The sequence below is a fragment of the Leguminivora glycinivorella genome, chromosome Z, assembly GCF_023078275.1.
Source record: "Leguminivora glycinivorella isolate SPB_JAAS2020 chromosome Z, LegGlyc_1.1, whole genome shotgun sequence".
NCBI lineage: Eukaryota > Metazoa > Arthropoda > Insecta > Lepidoptera > Tortricidae > Leguminivora > Leguminivora glycinivorella.
Window position 1 is genome coordinate 53,345,394 of NC_062998.1, and position 14,023 is coordinate 53,359,416.

A 14,023-nucleotide genomic window follows, 5' to 3' on the forward strand; every position below is an offset into this window, starting at 1 on the left:
TAGTTTCTTAGAAAAAATAATTGTATTTGGCTAAAGAAAGAACCTCCCCTTAAAGTTATCGGAATTCAATAAAAACACGGTGTATAGGCTGTGGAGACAAGCACGCGTTTGTTTCATGTATTATATTATTTATTATTATTTGTTAGCCTGTTGTGTCCCACTGCTGGGCAAAGCCCTCCCTCTCTTTCTTCCACGCGTCTCGGTTTAAGGCAATGTTTGGCCAATCGTTTCGAAAGACGTCAAGATCGTGCCGCCATCTCCTTCGCGGTCTGCCGTCACGCCGCACTATGTTTGGTGTCCATTCGGTACTTTTCTTGGCCCACAGGTCGTTTGGCATGCGGCAGATGTGTCCGGCCCAGTCCCATTTAAGCTTAGCGGCTGTCAAGGCTACGATATCGTCATAAATTAAATATAACAAGATCATACCATCCCATACATTAAAATGCGACCGCCTACGAACGCGCTTACACTCCACCAGACATAGATGGCGCCACAAAGAAATACCTTGTTGCCACCGATTATTTGTAGATTGGCATTAAGTGTCAATTCCGAGCCGTAAATCCCGAGCCTGTGTGGTGACGGGTAAAGAATTTCACCACCTTCTTTCTTCCCGTGGGTGTCGTAGAAGGCGACTGTGGGATATGGGTTAAATTATGGCGTAGGCGAGAGGCTGGCAACCTGTCACTGCAATGTCACAGTTTCGTTTTCTTTCAACCCCTTACTTGCCAAGAGTGGCACTGAAGCTTTAGTAGTTTCATGTGTTCAGCCTACCCCTTTATGGGATACAGGCGTGATTGTATGTATGTATGTTGTATGTATGTAAATCTATGTCAAAAGTGACACTTAACGCCATCTACAAGTATAATCGAAAGCTACAAGACATTTTTTTTGTGGCGCCATCTATGTGCGGTGGAGTGTAAGCGCGTTCGTAGGCGGTCGCATTTTAATGTATGGGATGGTATGATCTTGTTATATTTAATTTATGATATCATGTATTAATTTTGTTTTTTTTTTGCAGTATCGAACAACACCGTAGCCGGTCGCCTCTCCCGTCCGATGCAGCGTAAACTAGTGACGCTGTTACAATGTTGCGTCATAGACGAGGAGGGGCGGGGGCGGTGCGCGCGGGCGGCGCGGTCGCTCGGCGAGAGGAGCGTCACCGAACTCATACTGCAACACCAAGTGAGTGACTACTGACGATATAAAGGTGCACTTTTCGTGGCAAATGGTACGTTTGGCAAAAAAAACAAATACTTACATTTAAATATTCACTTTGTTCTGAACTACAAAATAAATACTTACCTTCTTAGGATTACACCACTACGTTACAAAGCCTTTTCCGGCCAACTATATCCTGGCGTTATCCCGGCATTTGCATCGGCTCATGGGAGCCTGGGGTTTTCTTTGACAACTAATCCCAAGTTTTGGCGTAGGCACTAGTTTTTTACAAAAGCGACTGCCATCTGGCCTTTCAACTCGAAGGGGGATGATGTATCGCTCTACCCTCCGTACCGTTCGCACGCGTACGTCGTTGTACTGAGTGTGTTTAGTAAATACTTCGAAATGATTAAGTGCACAGTTTGTCAAAAATCGGTGACAAAGAAGAGTCCAGCGCTAACCTGTAGTAGGTGTGACAACGTTGTCCACGAAAAGGCGGATTGCAGCGGGCTGACAAACAAACAACGAACCGCACTCCATGCTGCCGAAACCTTAGAATGGGTGTGCCGAAATCGTCATCTTTCATCTACTAGGCGAACGTCATTCCTGTCGGCCGATGAGGACAATGACGAGGACGATGAAGAAGCCGCTGGGTCCGCTGCGACTCCTTTTAATCTGAAGAAGCTTCTGGATAACATCACCAAACAAGTGAATATAATAGTGAAGCGTGAACTCGCGGAGTTAGAAAAGTCGGCTCGGTATGCTAGTGACAAGGTTGATGAGTTCGAAGAGTGTGCCCAAGCAACTAAAGAGAAGATAAAAGTCCTCGAACGGCAGAACTCTACACTTAAAAACCAGAATACCCACTTGGAAACAAGAATCGCCGCGCTCGAACAGCGAGTTGATGCTGCCGAACAAGCTGCCATCATGGATTGTATCGAAATAACAGATGTCCCCCTCAAGGAAAACGAGGATACAGTAAAAATTGCACAAAAGGTAGGAATGTCGCTACACACCATAGATTCTAATAACATGAATAGTATCCGCTCAGCTCGTCGTCTACCTTCGCGTGACGGCAAGTCAGGTGTGATTTTAGTATCCCTAAGTGACTCCGAGACTAAACTACGTTGGGTTTCGGCCTCACGCAACGCAAACATCTTGGCTTCAAGCATATTACCAGACCTAACCGAGGCAGAGGCAGTTGCCAAAATATCACTGCGGGAGGCACTCACCGGGAGAACTAAATACCTATTGTTTCAAACTAAGTCTAAGCTTAGGGACACGCAACAATTCAAATATGTATGGTGTAAGCACGGTAAAGTCCTAGCCCGGAAAGGGGACAAGGATAAGATCTATTGGATTCGCACAGAAAAAGATATTGAGGCCCTAGTTTCCTAGGAAAAAAGCTATACATATTCAGTACCTACCTACTTTATATTAAGTATCAAAATGTCTGATATTTGTGAAAACGTAGTAGAACTATTTGATTGTATTGATTTGAACCACTTCATACGCAATTTACCTACTGTAAATAACAATAATCTTATTTGTATACATATAAACTTAAAATCACTCGTAAAGTACTTTTCTAACTTACAACAAGTTGTTTACTCATGCCATCGATCAACCATTGATGTTATAGTGGTCACCGAAGCAAACATTTCTAGTAAGATAAGTAACCTGTTTAGCTTGGACGGCTATGCAATGCACACACAGTTAAGGAACAACAAAAAAGGCGGGGGCATCGTTGTTTACGTACACAAAAAACACAAATTTATTCCCTCAAAACAAACTACAAATAATTTTGAATGTCTCGCCGGTACTCTAATTACCCCGACGAAACGTAACTTAGCTGTGTGTGCGGTCTATAGGCCGCCAAACAAAAATAAACACTTATTTGTGGCTGAACTTGAGCGTGTTTTACACTTTGCACTGGAATCCGATTTAATTGTATTAGGTGACATGAATATTAACCTAGCGGCGGATAATATTGAAGCTGTAACAGATTCATACAAAAATATGATGAGCAGTCGCGGTCTTGTAAGCGGGATCGCAAGTTATACCAGGGTAGAAACTAGGAAAAACGAAATTACGAAATCGTGTATCGATCACGTATTTGTGCGATCCCGATTGCAAGATGTGTGCTGCGGAGCGCTCTGCACTAAACTGGCTGACCACAGGATGACTGTGGCAGCGCTCATAGGTAGGCCCTGTGTACAGGCTGCTCCTAATTATGTTACGAAAATTGATCACAAAAAATTGCAAACTGAACTTGCTAATGTAAATTGGACTCCACATGAAGATTTAAATTGCCCATTAGCTATTTATAAATTTATTCAAGATAATTTGTCTAACTGCTATAAAAAATCAACATATACTGGGAAAAGTAGCGATTCTCGACGAGATAAACAACCGTGGGTATTCGGAGAGGTACAAAAAGAATGTAAAAAGCGCGATTTACTCTATCTAAAATGGCTTAAAGACAAAAATAATATGGTTAAAAGACTCGAATATAACAAGCAAAGAAACAAAACCAATAAATTAGTAGAAAATCACAGAAATTTATATTACAGGAATAAAATAGGTGCTGTAAAGGGAGATGTTAGGAAACTTTGGCAAATTTTAAATGAGATGGCGGGGAAAATAACATCGTCCATAAATTCTACCATACGTAGTGCATTTCAATCCCTACATTCGGACAAACGGGTTGCAGACTTATTTGCGAGTAGCTTTAAGCAATCAGTTCAGAAAATAATACCTAAATGCAGTGTTCCGCTACTTAACCCTAGTACATATAGAAAACCAATAGATAGGTCTATGTTACATAAAAAAGCGACATCTAAGGAAATATTTAAAATTATTATGAAAACTCAAAATTCCAAAGCCCCGGGTATAGATGGTGTTCGATCTGTTGACCTAAAGCTCATAGCTGACAAAATATCATTAGCTATAGCCCACCTAATAAATAGTAGTTTGATCTCTGGTTTGTTTCCGGACGAGCTTAAAGTAGGATTAGTTAGACCAATTTACAAAGGCGGAGATATGAAAAATTGTTCAAATTATAGGCCAATAACAATGCTCCCTACCCTAGACAAAATAATAGAGAAGTATGTTAGTGGCCAGATACACTCTTTTTACCAAATCCATGATGTTCTATCTGAAAACCAATATGGTTTCCAGCCCGGTAAAAGTACGACCATGTTGCTGTCAAGGTTTACAGACGAGATTAACCAACACCTTAATGATAAAAAACATGTACTCATCATATTTATTGACTACAGTAAAGCTTTTGATACCCTCCAACATGATACGTTAATTCAGAGGTTGGATGACACTGGTGTGCGAGGGCAGCTCTTAGAGTGGTGCACGAGTTACTTACGTAATAGGTCTTACCAGGTGAAAATAGGAGAGACCTTCAGTGACAAAGTTCTTGTGACGGAGGGAACGGCGCAGGGATCAGTGCTCGACCCACTTCACTACTTAACATACGTAAATGACATGAACAACTGTGTCCAGAACTGTAGTATTTACCAATTCGCCGATGACACGTGTCTTGTAGCCGCGGACAAAGACTTAAGGTTGGCTGAAAGGAAACTGCAGGGCGACTTTAATCTAATTTGCATGTGGTCTCATGACGCGGGTCTCGTCTTAAATTCCGAGAAAACAAAGTTGTTACACGTGCATTCTAGCCAATCGCGAACGGTAAGCGCAGTTCACATTGTGGGACATGACCATGACTGTCCTTAAGTGCTTAAGCAAAACAAGCCCAAAAAGTAGTTGCCATTGTTCACAATTGGAACAAGTCCTCAAGCAGAAATATCTAGGTCTTATAATTGACAACCATTTAAATTGGGATGCTCACATTGACCTTGTTTGTGGTAAGTTGCGAGCAGTCATGGCGAAAATGTACATCTTACGTAATAGAATTCCGTTTAAAATCAGATTAGATATTTATAACGCGCTTGTGGAAAGCATTATTTCATACGGTTTGACTAGCTACGGGCGCACCTTTAAATCTCATCTTGACAAAATATACAATCTGCAGGTTAGGTTACTTAAGCTTGTTGTCCCTTTCAGTATTAGAAATAACCGTAAATCTGATATAGACTAGACATGTGTAAGTAATGCGAGTAATATCACAAATGTGATATCACTTGAACACGTAATATGGCATTACGTATCACTCCGAGAAATCCACCATCACCTCTAGCATTACATATCACCCGAACGCAAATGTCGGGAACTACTAAAACAGTGCGCGTAATGTTTACTGCCCCATGTGAAAACTGTAATGGTGTAACAACTGAGATGTTTGAAAGCATCACTTATTACACTTATTACTTTCTTATTTCTTATCCCGCTCTCGCGCTCACACGCGCCGCACTAAGCGTTCGGTCGCTCTCGTTCTAACCATCAAAATATCATACTATGCTTTCGGCTATTTCCGGAAGAGTTCGGAACACGCCACTCAGCCGAACGCGGTCGCGTTTACGTAGTTGCAAATTTCGCTTGCGAATATGATTTTATAACAGTCCAAAAGATTTAAAACTGTAAAGGCCCAGCCACGACATTGGTCTAAGCGCGACAGCGGTGAGCGGCGGCCATACATTGGAGCGAGACACAGCGATGGGACTTTTCAGTCGCACGTATGGCTGCCGCTCACCGCTGCCGCGCTTAGACCAATGTCGTGGCTGGGCCGTAATGCGTCCTCATAGAGCTTATTTTATTATTATCATTTCTTATAATCATTTTGTGGATGCGGGTAAACAGAGTAATTTTGTCTGTGAAATTGGGCGCGCCGAAAACAAAACATTATTATTATTGTTGTGAAATGTTTAGTTGACTTTCGCGGCTAATAATGTATCTAGATGTACATTACGTACATGTGTGGTAGTGGTATCGTATGAACCAGTAAGTATAAGTATTAAGTAACCATTTGCAAATTTTATAAAATATACATAATTCGCGTAGCGGTGACAAAAAGCAACATGTAATGGAACTAGGGTGTGCAAACCGGTTAACCGGTTAACCGAAAAACCGGTTAACCGAGACTTTTTGGCCTCTGTTGAAAACCGGTTTTTATAGTCACTAACCGGTTAATAACCGAAACTGTATTTATTTCTCAAAATTTGGAAAATTAGGCATTATAAGGTTCAAAAATACGTAATTATTTAATGTTTTGTAATAATAAAGATTTATTCATTACTTTTCATTGACAACATTATTATCTGTAATGATTTTATTTTTAAAATTAGTCTCGAGTCTACTCAATTATACATTTTATACAATACAGTAGAGTCCGGTTAGTATATTACGACTCCGCATAGACCTAACGTCCAACCTCTTACAACGACATAAGCACAGGTATTTATTTGGATTTCGTATGTGATAGTATTAAAGTACATAAATAGATAGATAGATAGATAAGTCATTTATTTGGCAGACTGCAAACACACACAATACAATACACAATTTAAAACACACAAATTGGGCGCAACATAAAAAGAGACAGAGCAGTAAAATACAATTGAGACAGTAAAAAAAGAAAAAAACAACAACAGTAACAAAAAAGAGAAAAGAAAATACAAACTGTGTGCGTTACATCCGTTTATTACGACTCCGATTTTAACGACCAGCCGCTTTTTACGACACATTTTACACAGAATCCGTCCGTCAAGTCCGGTTGCAACGACGAGCGACAACGTTTTTAGTTTTACTAGTAAATTGAGGAAACAAAGCTACTTCCACCCAAGCACGGCCCCTTGTCTTGCCTACAACAAGTAGCAAGATTACATTGTGGCCACGTAACTTTTTGGAGTATTGCTTTTAAAATTTTAACAATTTGTTCGCCTCGGGTCTAATCTTATAAGCTAAATATAACCCAATTTGTATTTTTCGATTGCGTATAAACTAGCTACAAATGATGAGCAAGCACACATACTAAAAAGGACTTTTCTAACTAAACAAGTCACAATAAAATACGGTATTAATTAATACTATGATGATAATAATACCCTGTAAATAAACCTATTGATTGAAATGTTTTAGTAATAGAGATGTAGATATTACTTTTAATTAAAAGAAATGAAATTCGTTTTGCATGACATCCGGTTAGTACGACGTAATATCAGCGGTCCCTTGAGCGTCGTTGTAACCGGAGTCTACCGTATATTTCAAACTATATTTTTTTAAAAGAAAGGTAAAATGGAGATCTTGGTTTTCTTACATCAATTGCTTGTATTACTAGGGGCTCTGGGAGCTGTAGACCTTCGCGACATGCCTAGAAAACGCAACTGACGAATCACATTCAAACCACACACGCCTTTTTTAGCAATTTCCGCATTTACCAAATTTCCAAAAACTGGATAAAAATGATCTTCATCGTGCAAGTAACGGCCTAGCCACGACAATGGTCTAAGGCGGCGAGCGGGGCGGCTGGGCTGCGCGGGAAACGCGCGCGGGCGCTAGCCATGCCACGTACTTTTAGAAGCGGCGGCAGGGCCTAGGAGCGGCCAGAACGTTTTCATATTTAAAAACATGTTTTTTACTGTCGAATATGACTCTAAAGTGCATAGAATGCTTTAATTAGTTAATTACGTCTTGTACAAGAGAATATGTGTGATGACTAACTACATGGAATTTATTTTATGGCTAGTTAAATGATACTTAATATAAATAAACACTTAGAAAAAAATTAAGAGTAAATACGAATAAATACTATAGAAAAATATGTTTGAAAACATTATTACATACTACATACGCGAAAGTACAATTCAATTTTCATTAAATAAAGGTTTCGGGTTCAAGACGCTCATAATAAAAACAAAAAGTTTTGTTTCGCGCGGAATCGCTAGCCCCATCTAGCCGCCTAGGCCGGTCGCGCCGCTGTTTGATATCTGTGATGACTGTGATGGTGCCATCTCGCGCGCTGTTCAAGGTCGGGTAACTATTTAGTTTCTGCAAAGTTTTACCAGTACATGTGAAATTTAAATATCAAATTCTGAAGGAACAATATTTTAGAACAGAAATACAGCATTTAGTTGATCACCATTAATGATTATTTATGATGCATTTAATGATATTTAAAACAAAATAAATAATACAATAATAATTGAACGTAAACGTGATTTAAACAAATAATAAATTCACTAGTCATTACACTAAACGCAACCGAAAAAAATGAAAAATAGCTTGGCAACCAATGGCATCCACTCACAAGGAAGATCACATCCCGACCCGACCCAAAAACGACCCGGCAAGTTATAAATCATATGTTGAAAAAACCTCAATTTAAAAATTTCTATGGACGAAGAACATCGCAATATATACTACCAGACCTAATAAATAAACTACCATCGGAATGGAAAGCTGAACTTACACCTAGTAATATCAAAAGTTATCTTAAAAAGGGAATGCTGGAACAGATTCAAAAAGATAAAATTTAAAATTTATAGTTTAATATATAATAACTTAAAAATATTTAGTAGTGTCAGAATTTTAGTTTTATTTTTCTATTTATTATATAACAAACTCAATAAAATATTTATTATTAAAAAATACTTGGAGTACATAATTGGAGCATCCTGTATTTGGCCGAGCGCAAACCGGTCCGGCCAAAGCGGGCGGCTGCCAACAACAAGGAAAATAAGTGACAATAATTATGTGCTATTACTTAAATGCTATTTGCGCTCAGTGCAATGCTGGCGGTTTCTTGTTTTGGTTATAATACGAGTATGTATAATGAATAGAATACCTACATAATTATATGATTGTTGCATTGTATAACATCTACCGCGGAATGGAATAGGTATCGAGACAAACCTTATTGGTTTAACGATACTATGTAAATTAATTAGAGATTTATGTTTGTAATTACCTAAAATAAATAAAATAAAAAATAAAAATGTTAAAAAATGTATTTGCAAAAAGTTAGGCTTCTAGAAAAAAAAACGAAATTCATTTTAGGTGCCACTTTTACATTTTAGATAGATGTAACATTTACTGAGGTGCAAAATATTCGAAAAAAAAACTAATAAAAATATACAAATAACCTAACCACAAAATTAAAATTTTGAAAAAGCTCCCGACCGCGATTTAGTGGACCGATTTTCATGAAACATGGCTAAGAACTCCCTACTAACTCAGCTTTCAAACAAAAAAACGAAATCTAAATTGGTTCATCAGTTCGGGAGCTACGATGCCACAGACAGACAGACACACAGACAGACAGACAGGTCAAACGTATAACACCCCGTCGTTTTTGCGTCGGGGATTAAAAACAAAACAAATCATTTTTTTTCTCTTTCGGTCTCAGAATTGCGTGATTCAAATCTTTCGAGTTCCTCGTGTAACACCGTGTATATTCTACTAATCTATAATAAACCCACTATGTTGTTCTAGAACCCACAACAACTAAGTGCCAACCTATGGGCCGCCGTGCGAGCGAGGGGCTGCCAGTTCCTTGGGCCCGCCATGCAAGAAGAGGTCCTGAAGTTAGTCCTACTGGCCCTTGAAGACGGATCAGCACTGTCCAGAAAGGTATGAACAGTTTGACAAATTCGATAATAGATGGCGCTGTCAGCGGGGCGTTTTGTTTACTTGATACAACGATAGATGGCGCTGGCAGACGTGAAGTATATTGTACAACGCGCAAGCGTTTGATTCTCATAGTTTGACTCAAAGTGTTAAAATAAATGATACGGTATTGATATAGATATTATAGATCATAATTATTCACGATGAGGGGCAGATTGCTCATATGACAGTTTGACAGTACTTCCCAAATCACGATTATTCCTAAATGTTTTTTAAAACAGTGATATGTTTTGATTTGATGATTTATTATTTACTTGTTAGGTAATGAGCGCATTACGCAACTATGTCAAAAATTGAACTCCATATGTACTGTAAAACTCGAGTCAATTGAAATTGAATTGAAAACACTCCCTTCGGTCATGTTTCAATTTATCGCCACTCGTTTCGAATTCTCTCTTTTCCGCACTTGTAGCGTAATGTACTATTATTTGTTTAATAGGTGTTGGTGATGTTCGTCGTCCAAAGGCTGGAGCCCCAGTTCCCTCAGGCCTCCAAAACTAGCATCGGGCACGTTGTTCAACTGCTGTACCGCGCGTCGTGTTTCAAGGTAACGTCTTAACACGTCGGACGTCTATACACGTCGGACGTCTATTCACGTTGGACGTTTAACACGTTAGACGTCTTTTCACGCCGGACGAGTAAACACGTCGGACGTCTATACTCGTCGGACGTGTATCCACGTCGGATGTCTATTCACGTTGGACGTTTTACACGTTAGACGTCTATTTACGTCGGACGTGTATACACGTCAGACGTATAGTCGTATATATACGTTGGACATTAATAGACAAAAAGTAGCCTATGTCACTCTCCATCCCTTCAACTATCCCCACTTAAAAATCACATCAATTTGTCGCTCCGTTTTGCCCTGAAGGACGGACAAACAAACAGACACACTTTCCCATTTATAATATTAGTATGGATAAGAATGATTTCCTATTTTTTTTTTATGAAAATAATTTAATTTGTTCTTAGAATCTTAGTACCATTTGTGTTATATGAGCTGTTGTGCCAACAGGTCTCAAAACGCGAGTCGGACTCGTCCCTAATGCAACTGAAAGAGGAATTCCGCACTTACGAGTCTCTTCGCCGGGAGCATGACGCGCAAATAGTCCAGATAGCCACGGAGGCTGGCCTCAGAATAGCCCCGGATCAATGGAGTGCGCTTTTGTATGGAGACACGGCGCATAAGAGTCATATGCAGAGCATTATAGGTCAGTAATAACCAGTGATCGGTTTTTTGGATTCACCCTCGCGGGATATCAAGTAGAAAAGTTAATATTGATACGACGAAATTATCTCTAAGGAACTTTTTACTCTTACATGGCAACCAGTTGAGACAAAAACTTATATTCTTTTCCTAATCTCTACACTCTATTAAGCAAAATATATTAGAACCTCCACAAAGTATTACATTACATCTTATAATGTTAATGTTGTTGCTTTATATTTTTGGTTGAGCAATAAAACCATTTGGCATTGTGGACATTGTACATATTTTTTTGCTTTTTCTAACAACGTTAAGCCCGGATTCCCGGGGCATATCCATACTAACATAATGATTGAGGTCGTTCACCCCATGTCGAATCCAAAAAACCGATCACTGGTAATAACATACTATAAGGGCATTTTCAGAATTTGGGTAGCAAAAGTTGTTAACAAAAATTAACTCGCTGTCAGTTTTGTGACGACAATTAAGCATAAAATCCCTGTGGTCATGTCAAAATATAAATAAAAAAAAAGATCGCTGTCAGGATCGAACCTGACAACATCGGCATACGAAGCCAGCGCATGACCACGGGACTACGTCTTGACTTGCTTAGTCCGACGAAATCATGGTATAAACTACGAAGTTACTAAGTATTTTGATAAATTCTCGTTCTCGAGAACATTCTCAGAAGTTACCGAAAATTCTCATGAGGAAAGTTCTGCAACTTTGGAAACTTCTCGTTCGTGCATTGCTAGTCTGTAAAAAAAAAAAGCATAAAATCTGTCTTAAAATGTACTTTTTTCACCTGCCTTAGTGTTTCCGCATGAGTACAATCCAGGTCTCTTTAAAGCAAGAGTAAATAGGTATTTCATAGGACCGCATCATCACTTACCATCAGGTGTGATCGTGCTCAAACGTCTACCTATTCATACTAAAAAAAAAAATTCTGAATGTAGATTATGAACTTAACACAAAGACAATATTTTTATTGAAATTTCATGCTTAATTATCGTCACAAAACTGACAGTGAGTTAATTTTTGTTAACAACTTACGCTAATTGGGGGATCCCAAATTCTGAAAATGCCCATAATAAAGAGTACTGTGATAGTTGGACTATAGCCAAGGTCCTCGCAAATTAGTCAGATATGGACTATGGTTAGGAAAACCAATGGCAAAAACCTAACCCCTGCCCATCGACTAAACCCTTTTATTTTGAACTTTCTGACAGCTAATTGTCTGTGGCCATGACTAGATGACATTGACATGACAGCTGTTAGCAAATTCACCTAACTTCAAGTAAAAAAACAAGGCAAAACGTTTATTTCACATGAAAAAACATAATAAATTTTGAAGATGCCGATTCTTGTTGGCGGTGGCGTTGAAGTGGGGGCTTCTCATGGCCGCCAATCTTCCCGCCGCGCCGGTTGCGAAGTGAAGTGGAGCCCGAACGGCTCATGAAGATTGCTGCAGCTGCAGTGCGCTGCACGTTGGTGATGACGACGAAGTGGGGGTTGCATATGACCGCCAGCCATCTCGCCACACCGTGAACAGCTGGATCAACTGGTCATCTAGTCGGCCTTGTCTTGATACATGTAAAAGAAATGTGTATGAACATTGTTCTTTGTAGTCAGGAAATTATAAGGGTGTTGTGACATGACTATAACTTTAAACGATTGTATCTATTTATTAAATATTTACAGTTTGGGGTGTGTTTTATTCCACAGTTTACATATTTTCATATAACTTAACCTTATTGGTAGCTATAGGAAAACATTATGGAATAAATAAGCCTATCAAATAGTTTTTATTCTAATATAAACATTGCATAAATAATATGTATAGTATTCTACATGTTATATATTGCGCCAAAATAATTTGTTCTATGTGGTTATTTACAAATAATTATCCTTTTTAACATTAGGGATAGGCAAATGACATTTTCTGTCACAAGTCGTTTTTCCTTTGAAATAATGTACATTTTAGTTCACTAATCACAATTATTCCGTAAGTTCTACAATATAATGTATAATTAAAAGATTGAAACTAAATTTACATTGCCTATCTAATGTAACCTACATATCTAGGAAGATTTACTGCATATGTGTAAGAGAGTCGGCCTATCAGTGGAGAGCGTATAGTATGGCCACTCCTTCCCGCTGAAAGTGCTCGCTCTCGGTGACAGTTACCGCCTGTCAAGAACGCGAACAGTCGACCTGTCTTATCTCACTCATACAAGCATGGAACGCGTTCGCCTACACGAGCTTAGACTGTGTGCGTAGGAACGCGCTGTTTTCATATATTTGATCGCCATTGTCCGAGGTATGGTAATAACTAATAGCCAAGCCAACGTAAGACCACACCTCGGACACTGGCGATCAAATATATGAAAGAGGCGCGTTCCTAGCACACAGTCTTAAGCTCGTGTAGGTGAACGCGTACCGTGCTTGTGTGAGTGAAATATGACAGGTCGACTGTTCGCGTTTTTGACGGGCGGTAACTGTGAGGTAATCGAGAGGGGGTGGGCGGCACTTTCAGCGGGGAGCGGGAGTGGCCATACTGTACGATAGTACTCTTTATTATACTGTGGTAAGACTTTGTAATCACTGTAAGTAACTGACAGTTTAAATAGCCAGGATAGCTCCAGTGAAGAAACATAGCTAGCTAAATAGTTTAAAGAATTACTTAATTTAAGTGTGACCCCCTTATTCATAAACGCACACTAAAGTTATCAAGTCGATGAAGTTCGTTTGTCCCTTTCCGACGTATTGGTGTGATAGAAAGAGACAAACGAACTTTATCGGCTTGATAACTTAGTGAGTGTTTATGAACTGTCACACACATGCATATTATTCTTGCCAGCTCTTCTGGATTGACCTGTAACTTAAAAATATGTTTTTCTTTGAACAGACAAGCTCCAAACCCCTCAGTCCTTCGCGCAGTCAGTCCAAGAGTTGTTCATAGCTCTCCAGCGCACCGGGGACCCTCAACAGCTGGTCGTGATGAGCATGCACCTGGACCGGCTCGCGGCCATAGATGCCAGTCCAGGTATGAACCAGCTC

General features: G+C 39.4%; 1 protein-coding gene across 1 annotated transcript in view; it reads left to right on the forward strand.

The window, feature by feature from the left end:
- LOC125240653 (roquin-1) overlaps positions 1–14,023 on the forward strand; it is a 94,172-nt gene that overhangs the window by 29,862 nt on the left and 50,287 nt on the right. The window contains exons 4-8 of the mRNA XM_048148651.1: positions 1,019–1,182; positions 9,559–9,696; positions 10,193–10,300; positions 10,772–10,967; positions 13,872–14,009. Of these exons, the coding sequence (XP_048004608.1) occupies positions 1,019–1,182; positions 9,559–9,696; positions 10,193–10,300; positions 10,772–10,967; positions 13,872–14,009 (744 nt within the window). The remainder of the gene's footprint in view (positions 1–1,018; positions 1,183–9,558; positions 9,697–10,192; positions 10,301–10,771; positions 10,968–13,871; positions 14,010–14,023) is intronic.